Raw genomic sequence first — 16,304 nt, 5'->3', positions numbered from 1 at the left:
ACAACGAATAATTTGTTTTGATACCGCTCGCTCGGAGACACGCTCGTATTCACTCCTTCCTGTGTTTCCGATAGTAATGGATGAGATCTGTGGTTCATCCAACACACACGTCAAACATCTATCGAGAAGAAGAGGATGGCAGGACGCACAGAACTATCGTGGCCTTTGGCATCACGTGGCGCATTCAACTGCGCTAAGATGTTCTTCGCGAGGACCTTGCCAAGTTCAACACCCATTTGATCTGGTAGTGGTGATACAGATCGGTCAACGACCAACATCATCAACGATAGACACGAGATACGCACCGAAGGAGTTGATACCCCAGATAACGCCCCGCGTGAAGATCTTATGTTCGCTCGGCACAATCAACGCGCCGAGCGTTCTCGGCGTCAACAACGGGAACAAAATACCGTCGCTCGGGCGGTTCCTCTCGAACACTTTACTCTTCACGACCTACTCCCTCACATTGGGGCCGAGCTCTTTACGAACCTCTTCTTCGGTCTTGCCAAACGCCAGCGCCTCGAGTTGCGCAAAATAGTTGGAGAGCAGGGTACGGTGGTGTTTAGAATGGTCAATAGGGTTGTGGAACGCTCAGGGAGTAAGGAAGTCTGCAGGGACGAGTTTTGTTCCTTGATATAGGAGTTGGTAGAACGGGTGTTGGCCGTTCGTACCCGCCGTACCCCAAATGATGGGCTATTAAAGAGACGGGAGGGACATCAGCTGTGAGCCGATCACGAAGAAAATGAAGAATAAGTACATACTCCAGTCTGATAATCGACCACTTGCCGGACTTGGTGACCGATATACCGTTGGACTCTATATCGCCTTGTTGGAAGTAATCGGTGAACTTGCGCAAGTCCTGGTCGTAAGGGGGAAGGACATGAGTTTGAGCGCCGTAGAAGTCGTTGTACTAGATACTGAGGACGGCGAGGATAACGGGGAAGTTGTTCTCCAGAAGAGTTTCTTTGAAGTGCTTGTCCATCCCGATTCATATTCGAGGATACGACGATAGGGTGATGGAGATAACATCAGGAAAATAACACTTTACTATTTTTGGCTGTTTGTGACTAATGTGACTCTTTGGGAAGGAATCTACTATTATTACCCATGTCCTGCAGGGATGGCTCCACTTTTCTTGCTGATTTTGGTCTTGTTCAAACCACCTAATTCATAGCTTTGAGTAGATACCACATACATTCAAATTGATGGAGGTTCCAAAGAGATATTGTGATTTTTCTCTCAGACAGTGTGCATCACACCAATGGCTCAATATCTCTGAATTTTCAGACATTTTCTAGTCTTCTTGGCTTAGATATATCATCACTTAGTTGTCTCAATAGATTCTGTTCTCTTTTCATTCTTCAAAATGCTGTATATGGTCAAAAAAAAGTACAGATAGTAGGTCCCTTCCCAAAAAGTCACAAATAGTCACAATAGTCACAAAAATGTCAAAAAAAAGTCACAAAAAGGTCAAAAATAGTAAAGTGTTAATTTCCTGATGAGGACATCGAGCAATGTCATTCACCTAGTTGCAATCACAAGTTTTTCTCTTGTAATGTTCATTCATATGGTTAGCTATAACCTGTCATCAGTGCTGTTCCCCCCCATTCAATTTTGGCTCGTGTTGCACATTGTATAGCCTTCGACATCGCAACGAAATGAATATTGGTTGCTTACACTTGAAAGCTAGTTGCAAATGTTTTGGACAGAAACATGGGGTCTGACATGCTTTGTGTGCCCATGATACCTACAATACCTGCATCAGTAGACCACTTTGTGAGCTGGTAGTCCTAGGGAATCTGTCCAGTTCTGCACAGCTCTGGACAGCTTTGGCCAGCAAAAGTGATTTACTGATGTGCTGTGCACAAGTATAAAATAAAATGTATACTAGGACAAAATGTAAAGGTGTAGGAACACCAATCCACTGTCACACCCAAATAAGGAAGTAACAATGTGCAAGGGGCATGGGATATATGTCATAACCCCAAGAAGGGGGCAAGTAAAGAAAAATACAAAGGTGGGAGCAGGGGTGGACATGCCCCAACAGATGAGATGTCAAATGCACAACATAGATATAAGGTAGCTACCACAGGGGAATGAATCCCTATGAGACAAGAACATCACCTTGTTGACCTGCATCCCTGCCTGAGCATATTGAGTTCTAAGCCTGCCATCCATGCACATATCCATATCCACACTTGTCCCTGGTGGTTCCCATGTCAGTCTCTGCACACACATTGTTCCTAACAGGTTATGAGCCCCACATGCTTGTAACTGACCTCATCACCAAGCCACCAACATAGAGCCAAGAAGATCCACCCACTTATCTGTCAAAGGGGGAGAAGAGAGATGTCTTCTGAAGGGGTGTTTCCAAGTAGTGGCAGACTAATGAGAGAAGATACTCAGGCTTCTATTGGGAGAAGACTGAGGTGCATGAAGGAAAAACAATGTGCCAAAATGACTGTGCTTATGTAAGATATTACTGGTGTAAGAAATATAATTAATGTGCATCAACACACCCACTCAATGGTGAATATCTCAACAAGTAACACCTAAGCCAATAGAAAAATGAATGTGCTTATCTCTAGAGAGTCCTTTGGTTAAGATGTCTGCCAGCTGCTCATTTGTAGGCAAGTACACCACAGAGATGTCCCCTGACTCAATCTTCTCTTGAATGAAGTGATGGTGAATGGAAATGTGTTTTGTACAGTCATGAAACATTGCATTTTTTGCCAACAAAATTGCTGATTGATTGTCAACATGGAGAGGGGTGGGGTCAACTCATGCAGCCATGTCTATCTCACCAAGCAGTGTGCAGATCCAAATAGCTTCTTTTGCAGCTGCCAAAACAGCCATATACTTGGCCTCAGTGCTCAAAAGGGCAACAGAGGTTTGCTTCTTCAATGACCAGCTCACTGCACCACCACATAGGATGAAAGCATAGCCAGTGATAGAATGTTGATCATTTACATCAGATGCCCAGTCTGCATCAGCATACCCAGCTGGAGTGGGTCCTGATGCTGCAGAATGGTGGAGATGCAAGGTAGTGGTCCCTTGAAGGTAGTGGTAGACTCTTTTGAGGGCCACCCAGTGGCACTCACCTGGAGTCACTGCATGCCTACTATGGATGCCCACTGCATAGGCAAGATTAGGGTGAGTAGCCAACATAGCATACATCAGGGCTCTGAGAGCACTCTGATAGTGTGCAACATCTGACTTGGCCTGATCAAGTTTCTTGAGTTTGAGACTGGGTTCAATAGGTGTACCCACAGGGCACATATCCTGCAACCCAAAGTGCCAGAGTATAGACTTGACATATCTTTCCTGTGAGAGCTCAATTTCTCCTTTATCACAGTCTTGGATGATCTCCATTCCTAAGATCCATTGTGCCTTGCCCAAATCTGATAGGTCATACTCTGAGGAGAGCTGAGTCTTGAGCTGGTCAATAGCATCACAGCTCTTTGACAAGATGAGTTTATCATCCACATAGACAGCGACTACAATCAGAACTCCACTTTTGAATTTGTAGAACAAACTGTGGTCTGCATCACTGCACACAAAGCCTAGGGCTTCAAAAACTTCCCTCAAGCAGGTATACCAAGCCTTTGGAGCTTGTTTTAGGCCATAAAGAGCATGGTGAAGGTGCCAAACTACATCTGCAGATGCATGGAACCTGGGAGGAGGTCAAAGGAAGACTTCTTTGTCCAGTTTTCCATTCAGGAAGGCTGACTTGACATCCATTTGGTGTAACTTGAGGTCATACTTGGCTGCAAGAGTGAGCAAGATTTGAATAGTAGTGAACTTTGCAATGGGGGCAAATGTATCAAGTATAGTCCACTCTGTGAACTTGAGTGAACCCCCTAGTGATGAGACATGCCTTGTACTTCTCGATGTCACCTGTCAGTCCTCACTTTACTTTGTATACCCATTTTGAATCACTGATCTTTTGATCTGAGGGCTGTTCAACCTCCTCATACAGCCTGAGCTTCTGAAACATATTCAGCTTGTCTACCATTGCTGCATACCAATGATTGCCATCAGGGCAATTTACAGTGTCCTTGAACATTGTAGGCTCACCATCACATGCAGAACTTGCTTGGTAAGCTGTGTGGTCTTGTTGATTTGAGTCAGCACTTTTGCCTGACTGCCACACCTCAACCTCATGCTCAGCCACACCCCCACCATGAACCTCTGCCCTTCCATCATCTCTCTCTGCATTCCCCTGGCCCTCATCAGTAAATCACTTTTGCTGTCCAGAGCTGTCCAGAGCTGTCCAGCACTGGACAGATTCCCTAGGACTACCAGCTCACAAAGTGGTCTACTGATGCTTTTCCCTTGTCAACATCAACCTCTGGTAAGCATTGACAAAATATATTGGGTTGTTATCTTGAACTGGAGCCTTTCTGGCCCTAGAGACCTCAGCAGGTGGTACTGGCTGTGGATATGGCACTGGAGGACCTCTGGACATTGTAGGATGTCTTGCCATTGTTTGATTCACCCTCTGGAAGGTTTCTGGGTGAGTTCTAGGCATTTCTACCCCAGAACTTTGCTCATCTGCCTGACTTGGCTCATTTTCAGCCTCTGTGGACTTGAGCATTGATTGCCCTTGATCATGACCCATTGAAGCACCTCCCTGGCTCCCTGTGGCATCAGACTGCCATGCTGGACCTGTAGACTCAACTTGGGGTTGATCCATCACTTCCCCCACCTCATCTGAGCCTCCCTCATCCTCCTGTGTGGTAAGTTGCACTTGCCCACCAGTCATCTGCATGTTTGCAACTGACTGCACCATTTCCTTTGCTACCAGCTCACTCCAACCAAATGTGACATGAGTAGGCTGTTCACTGTCACCCTCATTAAATACAACATCCTGAGACTTGATGATTTGACTGCTTGCTTGGTGCAGGCACACATAAGCCTTGTGATTTTCCATGAACCCAAGGTGAGTACATTCAAGTGATTTTGCATCAAGTTTCTGACATTTTTCCTCTGGAACATGAACATGGGTGACACATCCAAAGACCCACAAATGGGAGATGGGTGGTTTATTTCCAGTGTAGGCCTCATATGGAGTTACTTGCTGTTGGATAGCTCATGTAGGCAGTCAGTTCAGAATATGGGTCACATGTAGTATAGCATCTCCCCAATACTTGTTGGGGAGTCCAGCATCACTTAGCACAGCCCTCACACATTTGACCAAGGTACAGTTCATGCACTCTGACACTCCATTTTCCTGAGGTGTGTATGCATTGGTTTTTTCATGATGCACTCCTTTTGACTTCAAGTAGGCATCAAACTCTCATGAGCAATACTTGCCTCCACCATCTGTCTGAAGGTAGTTTGCCTTCTCCCTGGTTTTGGCTTCAGCTCATGCAAAGTATTCTTTGGTCATTCTGAGGACCTTGTCCTTTGACTTCAGTAGTTTGACCACAAGATGGTGTGACCTCCCATCAATGAAAGTTATGAAGTACCTGTGTCTGGTATGTGCAAGAGTTTCCATCAAACCACAGACATCTGAGTATGTCTGATGCAGAACCTTTGGGTTCTCCACATCTGACCTTTGTGGTATAGGATTCCAATGTTACTTCCCTTTGAGACAACCCTTGCAGCTATGGGTCTCATGACTGTGAGGTCCCACTATCTCCATCCCAGCAACCATATCCTTATCCAGCAATTTCAGTATGTTCCTGATGTTTGAATGTCCAAGGCAGCAGTGCCAGGTGGTGAGAGATGCCTTTGATGTGGCAACACAGCTCACAAGGGCTGTAAGTGGTTTTGACACATCAAGTCTTCCTGGGTCACTGACTATATAAGCAGAGTGACTGCCTGAGACCACTGTTGTGTCCAGGACATACAATGACTTGTGTTTCTCTGCAACTGCTGCAACCTTGTTTCCTGAAAGCACCTTGCAGACATTTCCTTCAAATGTCACCTGGAGACCTCTAGATGTGAGGGATGGAACTGACACCAGATTTGTGTCCAAGGCCAGAACATAGTAGATGTCCCATAGAATAGTTCATCCACCCCCACTACCAGTCCCCTGCATGTCAAGTTTGATCTGGCCCTTCCCTATTGCCATGATGGATCTCCCATCACCAATAATGACTGGTTGTGATGGCTCCAAGACCCTAAATGTGGTAAACCACCACTGCTGGCAGCACATATGTGCTGATGCACCCAAGTCTACCACCCACTCTGAGGGGCTGGTTTCTGGACTTGCATGTGCCATGAACAGCTGAAGAGCTGGATCCTCAACTACCTGGGCAACCTTTGCTGTGAGATCAGCCTTGTCTGCTCCCTTCTCTTTCTTCTCTGATGAGGATGGAGTCTTCTTGTCATCTGCCTTCTTTTTCAGGCTTGGGCAGTTGTTCTTCATATGCCCAACCTCCTTGCAGTTGTAGCACTTTATCTTTGACTTTTCCTTCCCTTTCCCTTTAGACTTTGACTTCACACCAGTTCTGGCTGTGAGGGCTGAGTGACCCTGCAAGCCCTGGCACATCCTCTCCTCTATGAGGACTTGCAAGATTACAGAGTCCACAGTCAACTTGTCATTTGTTGACATGAGAATGGTTCAAAGGACTGAGTGTGAAGCAGGTAAGGAGATCACCATTGCAATTGCAACCAGTGACTCATCAAGAGTCTGTCCAAGTGAGTTCAGTATGAGCACCTTCTGTCACATTGCATTTAGCTGAGTCTCCATTGGGCTATCATCAACAAGGGTTCCATGAAAAAGCTCTCCAATGAGGTAGGCAATTGTCTGTTTCCCTTTGCCCTTGTACTGTTCACCAAGGTGCTTCCAGGTCTCTGATGCAGTTTTTGCATACATGACCCCACTCAGAGGCTCATCCTTGAGTGTCAGGGTAATCTGCACACTGGCTTCCCTATCTTTCATCATCCACTCCACATGCTTGTCTGGGTGAGTGGCAGCATCAGGAGCCTTCATGGCTGAGCCACCAACCACCTCCCACAGGCCTCAAATCTCAAGAACCTTCTGTACATGAAACTTCCACATTTGAAAGTTTCCTCCATCATCTGCAAGTGATGGAATATTGTAGAGCCAACTCAAGGGAGCAGCAACCTTGCTAGATGATGACAGAGTAGTGACTGTAGCAGTAGAAGGACCTGTCTGAGGACCAACTGAGATAGATGGAGTTGGATTCAATATTGTTTAGCATGACCTTGTAGAACTAGAGAGTGACTGGAATTAAAACTGCAGTGGTTAGAGCTGAGTGGGGCTCATAACCTTCTGAAGGGCTGTTTCTGAGTAGTGACAGACTAATGAGAGAAGATACTCAGGCTTCTATTGGGAGAAGACTGAGGTGCATGAAGGAAAAACAATGTGCTGAAATGACTGTGCTTATGTAAGATATTACCCATGTAAGAAATATAATTAATGTGCATCAACAATGTCAAGAGCAAGGGTGCTGGCCAATCCATGAGGCATGATGCCTGAAGGGGATGGATCCCCTAACACACAGCCCAGCAAGCTGACACAGTCCTCACCTGCAGCACCAATGGTGTCAGCCAGTGTCCCAAGGACACCACAGGTAACATCTAACTCACCTATGAATTTGCCTGCAGTTGCAGGACCCTTGTTGCAACTGAGGGGTGAGCCCAGTCATCAAAGGGCCCCTGACACCAGTGACAGTGTTGTTGAAAGGGAAAGGGTGAGCCAGGTTGAGAGAGAGAGGACAAGAGGGAGAAATGAAGATAGTCAAGACAGAGAAACTCACCTCTAATAACTGGGCAGCATGGAAAAAGAAGATTGCTGCTATACTTCAGCTCCAAGATCTATATGAGATGGTGACAGGAAATGACCCACAACCATCCAAGACCCTGCTGGACAAACTGAATGCCTGGCATACTGTAAATGTGATGAATGGTGTATGTGATGCTTATGGCAAACTTAGCTAATGATAGAACCATTGTAAGGAATCTGCATTCCTTGGATGTGTAAGCCCCTATCATTGACCAATCTGTGACTATCATTATGTCCCCAGACCACTTGCATCCACTGCTGTTCATGTGCTGCCCACCTTGCTACCTTTCCATGCCCTTGCTCCCTCTCATGCAATGCTATACCCATGGCCACTGTGCTCTGGTCTCATCCTTTTTTCAGACTCTTTTCTTTTTGCCATGGTCACTTTCCCTTTATGCTAGTAGTATACCCTTGGCCCCTATCCAGGCCTGTCTTATGTGTATGTGCTGTCATGTGGCTTTCCTTTACTTGTACCCTGTCTTACTTAGGTTCTGGGTTTTCCTAGACTATAAAGCCCTGTACTTAGGTACAGAATGATCCCTTTTGGCACTCAGTAGGTCACTACAAGTTTCCTTTTCACTTCATCTACACTGCACATCTCACTTACCACCATGCATGAACTACATATACTGCTTGCATCACCAGTGCTACTCTGCAGATCATGCCACACACATCATGAATCACTACCACTACAAAGCACTGAATCCTGCCTTCTAGTCTCAGCAGTCCAGAATCCCTTGGGATGAGCAATTCATTCCCTTCATTTTATTGTTGTTTCCTGAAGCCATCTAGCTCATATCATACAGCTACTTGGACTTTTCTGACAACTGGAGCCCACCATGAGGGATTCTGCTGTCACTTCCAGAAGGTTGCTCAGGCACACCACTGAACACACTGAACTAGAAAATTTATGCCTGCATTTTTGCAACCTCAACCTGTCAGAAGACTCCAACCTCTTCCACCCTGTTTCACCCATAACACTAAATCATGTGCAATTACCTGCTGACATTCCATGGGTACTACCTGTGATCACTCCTCCTGATATATCAGCAGATTGGATATCCATTGTGTCAGATCACCTGGACCTCACTGCCCCTGAATTTCCCAGTGGCTTTATCCACTCAACTCCCCAAAGACCCAAAACCCCACCATCACCTTTAACACCCAATCACATCATCTGATTCATCATCACCAATGCTGTCACACACCAAAGGTGTTGTGGACACAGTTACGGCTGACTCTGCCTAACTTGTTGATGAGTTGTGTGCAATGCAAGACTGCTGGGCAAGAGCAGTCATCCTTTGCACAAGAATGAGTCATCAGTGCTAAAGAGAAAAGAGGAAGCAAGTTAAGTGTGTTATTCCAGCTCACATTTCTTTCCTTTCTTAGACTTTGTACTTTACTGCTTGTCATGCTTTTGAGTGACAATGTTCTTCTTTCACTCATGAGCTGCCTACCCCTGTAGCCAGACTTGTGTTCTATATGTTTCCTTTATATTTCCCCCTGTTTAACCCATGTTGGACTGTAAATGGACAACTATGCCCATTCACCCTTCCTTCTGTGATCTGCTGGTGGCCCTGATCCATGTGGTCACATAACATGTGTACCCCCAGTGCACATTTACCCCTAATGTCATATATATGGCTACCCCTCCTTTCACCCTGTGTTCACCTCTGTTCCCTTCTGTTCCACAGACTTGGTCACCCTTACACCCTCATCAGGATGACTTGATGATGCCTTAGAAGGAATTTTGGTGTACATTTAAACATTTTCAAATGTTTGGTCCACAGGTACTTTACATATGTATATAAACCCACATGTATTGTACAGCTCCCTCATTTGAAATCTACTTTGCAACCACCCTTAGCTCTGCTCACTGTACCCATGAGGACTTGACAGTATGACTTTGGTTGGCCAAGACTAGTTCCATTTGCTAGTGAAGTTAAATTACAGGTCACTTCTCATGCAGTCATGTGCTTGTACATTGGTACTCAATTTGTGATGCAATACAAGTCATCAGCATAACAGAAGATTTTGAATCACCTGGCCACATCAAAGACCAGACTACTCTTTGGATACCTGTGCTCTGGAATCCTTGCTAGGCAAAATAGCCTGAAAAATGAGCACCTCCTGCCACTTCCACAGGAACCACTGGTTGAATATCAGTGAGCTAGCCCCTAACCTTCAGCACTAACCTTCCTCTTTGTCAATGTGTCTTCATGCCAAGAAGAAGGAAGTAATAGGCCTCCATCAGCAGCCTCTTTGTTCAAACCTCCCATACCTTCTCATAAAGGAAAAGAAGTCCTCCAAGCAAGGCCACTTATTTGTCACCCTTCAGTGCAAACTCCAAACCCTCATATAGCTCTTGAAGACCTGCCAGTAAGGCCCCAACTTGGGCAAGCAGCAGAATTAACCTCACCAATCAACTTTACTACTGACCAAAACCTGCAGCCACTAGGCTTGGACATTGATACATTACCACAAGGGACAGCTGGACCAGTGGACCCCTTGTTATCTTCATCTTCATCTACCAATATATACTTACTGACTTCTACCAATCTGATGGCAGAAGAACTCACTCAACACACCTCTGGACTAAACATCCAGGATCCCTTCTCCAGCCAGACTAGGGCAACTCCTGAAATGGCCTCTGAATTCTACAAAAGCCTTTTTGGCAGAGATGTGGTAAGGCCTAAGGGCCCCTCCCAAGGTTCTGAGGAGAAAGGAAAGGAACACAACTCTAAGGGAGGGGGACTGAAAGAAATTGGCCTTAACAAGCCCTTCTCATACACCAGAGCTCACCAAGACTTTTCTACTTGGTTGAGCAGCATCAAACTGTACCTTGCCACCAATGACCATATCTATTATGAAGATCAATCCAAGATTGCATTTGCCCTCTCTTACATGGGAAGCAGCTTGGCCTGCACCTTTGCTGAGGCCTATGTCAATGAAAATACTACTGCACTTGGAGATCTCAGGCACTGTTCACCCTGTGAATGTGAAGTCCAAGTTTTCAACTTCAGCTTCAGTTAAGAGGGTCATGTGATGTGAACTATCATGTGCATCCACCTGAGGTATGCAACCATTGCCACCCAGTTACTGTGATCATTGAATGTCTGGCTCATCTGCAGGATCAACCTGCTCGTTGCACTTGCATGGCCTTACAATCAATCCTCTAGACCTGCAGAACCCCCTGCCTCCCCCCAGGACTTGCAAGAAAGCTGCAGTATGGACAACAGAGGAGGAAGGTGCATTACTGGATTTCTTGGCCTCTCATCTTTCACAGGCTGGTGATGGGAACTTTAAGAAGGCTACATAGAATGCTGCAGCAGCCCACATGGCTCATAATTATCCACTGGGTCTGGATAACAGCGATAAGACAGCTGAATTATGTGAGTGGAAGTTCAAGGTGGTAAGTTGTTGTATCATTCTTTTTTTTTGCCTTGCTAACAATTATCCAGCTTAAAAAATCCTACTATGCCATTGCTGATCTTAAATCAGTGGCCTCTGGCTTTGCTTATGACAATGAGCATGGTGTGATGGTCTTGCTGGACAATGCCAATCTTTAGGATCAGTATGTAAAGGTAATGTAGTTTTTTTCTTGTCAGATCATCCATTAACATCTAGTCAGGTGCACAAACACATGAAGCCATCTCACAATTCCAGGTTCCCCCACTTTGCCAGCATAGAGCTCCTTCTCCCCTCACATGGCTGAGGTCAGTTTATCTACCAGCCACATGCCACTACCACACCTTCTACAACCACGACCTCTGCCTTCAATACTCCTGCCTCTACTGCACCCCCCACCACTTCGACTATTCCTACCCCCCCTCCCTCCCTCTCCCTCCTCGACATGACACATGCTCTCAATGCTCACCATCATGAAGACACACAGTCCATGGATCCAAACTTCATCCCCCCTTCCACACCATCATGTTTTTTGTTGCATGTGTCAGCCAGGTTGTTGTTGTCATCAGCCATCACCAGCATCAGTCACAGAAAAAGGAAAGCCGAGTCCATTGCAATGTCTGAAGGTGGATCAAAGTGCTCTTGGCCCCCATTGGCCAAAGCATGTGCTGAAGAAGATCGCAGTTCATTCATCACTGCCATCACCTCCAGGCTTGATAACTTCATGCATGTGATTGCTGCCCCATTGCCCCCACCACCCATTACCAATCCCCTTGTTGACACTGCCATGGACTACATCAACAACATGCTGCAGCTCTTGACAGAAAATTGGATTGACATCAGTGACTACTTCCTCAGCACATCCCCAGATGAAGTGAATATTTTCCTCAAGCATCAGGAGCTGGCAAAGCAGATTTGGGTGAAGCATTGGCTGATGAAGTACCAGGATGGGCAGAGATAGGTGTTTGTTTGTTTGTTTTTTTACAATATACAAATGTACCCCCCCCCCCCTTTATACAAATATGTACATAATAAAATGTACATGACTATGACTAGCTTCCTTTTGACAATGGAAGTTATTTTTCTACATGAGTGTGAAACAATTGTAAGAACATATATTTGTACACCATGAAATCTGAATGTTCAGGCTCAGAGAAGGCCCCTAATTGTAAGCTGGTGCTGATAGTTGATCCACATCTCCTCTGCAATGTTGTCATGCCTATTATCAGCCCTTCTCCTCTCTGCAGCATCTGCTGGTCCATCACCAAGGCTTCCAATACCATCACCCTCTCCTATGTCCATGGCAAGTTCAGGGTCAAAGAACTCTTCTGGATCACAGTGCCATATGAAATTGTGGAGGGCACAGAGAGCAGCAGGTACTTGAGTTTGGGTGTGGATGCTATATTCAGGGGGAATTTGAAGAATCCTCCACCTGCATTTTATAACACCAAATATCCATTCAATGGCATTTCTAAGTCCAGCATGGCAAAGGTTGAATAACTCCTCTCAGTTTTGAGGTCTATAAAATAGAAGTTACAGGTACACTGAGCAGGATGGAATAGCAACTTACCTTAATCCATCCTGGCACCATTCTTTCAGATGGTAATGAACACCTCAATAGGGAACCAGAAGTGCATCACAGGTCCCAAACCCTGCATCTGCAAGAAGGTACTTCCCAGGTGGCATGTGCAAGTCATTCCTGTGTGCATCATGCCACATGGTTGCATCTGCAGTTGACCCATCAAAGCCAGTGAGGGCATATGTGAAGAAGAAGTCAAGATCACAGATGAAGAGACAGTTTTGAGATAGGTAGCCCTTCTGGTTCCTCATGTAAGGCTGGTCCTCAGCAGCAGTGAATGCTCAAATATGAGTGCCATCACCTGCACCAATACAATCCTGGAAAAATTGGAAGCATGGGTCACTAGTAATCATAGTTGATATGGGAGTGTTGGTGGGGAATTGCACTTGGGATACATAGAATTGTCCCCCAGAAAAGAAAGCCAACATTGCTTTGAAATATATAAAAAATTGTGAGAAAAATATCAGACAGTCCAATGAACTCCCTACCTAGTGATGGTCCCTGGTGAGTGTTGGAACCTCTCAGCAACATACTGGGATGACAACCCAGTAACACAGGTGTAGAGGAATATCCCAAGTTGTTCCTCCACAGAAATTCCATTGCAAGAAGGCACAAAACCATGATGGGTGGGCACCTGCATCAGGTGATAAAAAACCCCATGGCTGACACCAAGGCAAGTCTGTATCCTGTCTGGATGACCATTCAGGACCTCTAGCATCCACCCCTCACCAGTCAGGATTGAGGTATGGTAGGGGATTGGTTCTGAGTCAGAATGAAAAAGGAGGTCATAGAGGCATAGCACCTGGATCATCACTGCTACTACAAGTGCAGCAAGATGGTGACAATGATGGTGCTGGATCTGCTGTGCTTCAAGATCCATAGCAGAGTTGTTTGATCTGTTATCACAATGTTATCTATTGAACTACAAGTTGTGTTGTAGTCTTATATACTCATCACATGACTAGATTACTGAAGCAGAAGTCCAAAACTTGGACTTCTCATTCACATGGGCATGCACAGCTTATATAATCATCATGTGAATACATTGCTGAAGTTGAAGTCAAAAACTTTGACTTTGACTTTGGAGGGTGAATGGCACCTCAGAATCTTTGATGGCTGGGATGAGTTTGTCACCAAACTCAAGGAAACCTTCCAAGTAGGAGATGCCAAGTCTACTGCCTTTATCTACCTTTCTGCCATCCATCAAGGGGACCACTGTAGGAATAGGTAATAGAAGATACCTAGAAATAGTAATTATCAGTAATGGGCAAGTATAGTGCTTGACCCAAAAGGGAGGTTCTCTCTGGAGAAAGAAGTGTAGTAAAAATGTAAAAATGCAAACTGAAATGAATACTTAGCTCTGCCTGTCTAATACCTCTTGCCAGTCCTCCTGGCCCTTTGTGTACTCCCCAAAGTAATAATTCTAACTTCAAAAACTTGCCAAAATGCAAGACAAAATCACCCTACTACTGAGGGCCTGTGACATGAAATTTTTTTGTGGTAAACTGAACTTATGCAAACACAGCATGTGTGCTTAGTCAGCAATGCAGCTGCTCGTCACTAAGTCCAGAGGTACAAAAAACAAAAACACAAAACAAAACAAAAAGAGAAACAAACTCCTCCACCCCTAAACTCCTGACCAAGACAACTTCTCCTAGGGAACTCAAACTCATTCCCTACACTGCTCCTTAGATGAGTACATCACTGACTTCTGCAACTGCCTCAACAAAGCCAGAATATCTACCAAAGACTTGACTGTGGCAGTCTGCTTTGGAAAAGGCCATAATGAGGAGGTTAACAGATGGATCCCCATGGCTGGCCCTAAGCCAGATACTGTCAAAGATTGGATCCAGAGAGCAATGGCAGTGCATGCAGCAATGGCCACACTCAAGGTCTTTACTGGAAAGGTGACCTACCAAGATTGTTCCTACTTGTGGAAATAAGAACAGTCTTCTCATGGATCAAGATCCTCTTCATCTCCAAAGACTCTGTACCAAGACCCTTATGCTATGGATGTTGATTGGAAGTCCAAGGTCTGATCACAGAGTGAAGCTCCTACCTGTTTTGGATGTGGTAAGACAGGGCATATGAAATCCAAATGCCCCTTGTCCATGACAAACAGTAGGTCTTCCTCAGCCCAGAAGTTCTCTACTCACATCCTAGCAATGCTTGAGGAGTTTGACAAAGCAACAGAAGAATAAGAAGATGATGAACTGGAAGACAAATACAGTGGGGAGAATGATGAACCCACAGACAACAGGGGACTGAAAGGAAACCCAGATTTTTGAATGGCTCCACTGGTGTAGTGTTGGGAAGAGAGCCTATAGTATCATGCAAAATAGAGGTTAAGATAGGAACCAAGAAAGTGTATGATTATGAACAAGATATGTCAATTACTTCTATTGCTGGTTTTGCTTACCTCATCAATCATGAAAATGCTACCATCCAAACCATCCTCAACTCAGGTGCCAAAACAAACATCATTGATCTGGCCATAGTTCAGAAGTATGACATCCCAATGTGCAAAATTGCAAGACCCTGGGAGTCAAGAAGCTACAAAGGCAAGACTGGAGATTGGGTAACCCATATCACTTCCTTCAGAGCAAAGATCTGGGGAAAGACCATGTGCATCCATGCATATGTCCTCAAACTCAGAAATTGGGAATCCCTCCTTCTTGGAATGCCATGGCTCAACAAACATAACCCCATAATCAGCTGGACATCCTGAAAGCTGATTGGATGGGGAGAACTTGACCAGGGCCTTGACAAGAAAAATCATGTTCATGGAACCAACTTCACCTGGACCATGAAAATAAACCACACATCCATTTCCATGAAACTAGAAGCTTCACACATACAAGCTGAAGTTGAATTACCTCTGGAATATTGGGAATTCTCTGTAGTCTTCTCAGAAGAAGAAATCCCTCTTCCACCTCACTGAGGTTGTCTTGACCACAAAATCTGCTTGAAGCCTAGCTTCCAGCCAAAGAAAGGAGCCATCTATCCCCTGTCACTCAATGAACTCAAAGGTCTCAACAAGTTCATTGAGGAGAATCTTAAATGTGGAAAGACCTGTCCCTCAAAATCTTCACAAGCTGTTCCTGTGTTTTTCTAGGAAAGAAGGATGAAAAAAGAAGACTCATTCAAGATTATCAGTACCTAGACTCACATACCATCATTGACTTGTACCCTCTTCCTGATGTCAAGACCCTCCTGGACAAACTTGCTGACTCCAGGTACTTTGCAAAGTTCAACATCCAATGGGGATTCACCAATATTAGGGTAAGGGAAGGAGACAAGTGAAAAGGAGCTTTCATAACCCCCCATGGTCTTTTTGAACCTATGGTAATGTTCTTTGGACAGTGTAATTCACTGCCTACCTTCCAAAGGTACATGGACCACACCTTCGGGGAGCTCAAAAGCAAGAGGAAAGCCATAATATTCATGGATGATGCTACTATACACCCAAAGACCAAGGAGGGCCTTCACACCGCTGTTTGACAGTTCCTTTGCATCACTGCAAAGGAGCACTTACACCTGAAGCTCAAGAAGTGCACC

At 45.1% G+C, this 16,304-nt stretch overlaps 1 protein-coding gene across 1 annotated transcript; it reads right to left on the bottom strand.

The window, feature by feature from the left end:
• Window positions 1–219: 219 nt before the first annotated feature.
• F5J12DRAFT_851449 (uncharacterized protein) lies at window positions 220–996 on the bottom strand. The gene is made up of 3 exons (XM_051746543.1): window positions 762–996; window positions 306–693; window positions 220–241 (listed from the first exon to the last, which is right to left on the bottom strand). The coding sequence occupies exons 1-2, from the start codon at window positions 990–992 to the stop codon at window positions 592–594; spliced, it is 333 nt and encodes a 110-aa protein (XP_051596834.1). The 5' UTR covers window positions 993–996; the 3' UTR covers window positions 220–241; window positions 306–591.
• Window positions 997–16,304: the final 15,308 nt, after the last annotated feature.

The sequence above is a fragment of the Pisolithus orientalis genome (genome assembly GCF_024613125.1).
Source record: "Pisolithus orientalis strain OTSU chromosome Unknown F5J12scaffold_34, whole genome shotgun sequence".
In the NCBI taxonomy this organism is placed as follows: domain Eukaryota; kingdom Fungi; phylum Basidiomycota; class Agaricomycetes; order Boletales; family Pisolithaceae; genus Pisolithus; species Pisolithus orientalis.
The sequence above is the reverse complement of the archived record's forward strand: the minus strand, read 5'-3'. Positions and strand labels throughout refer to the sequence as shown.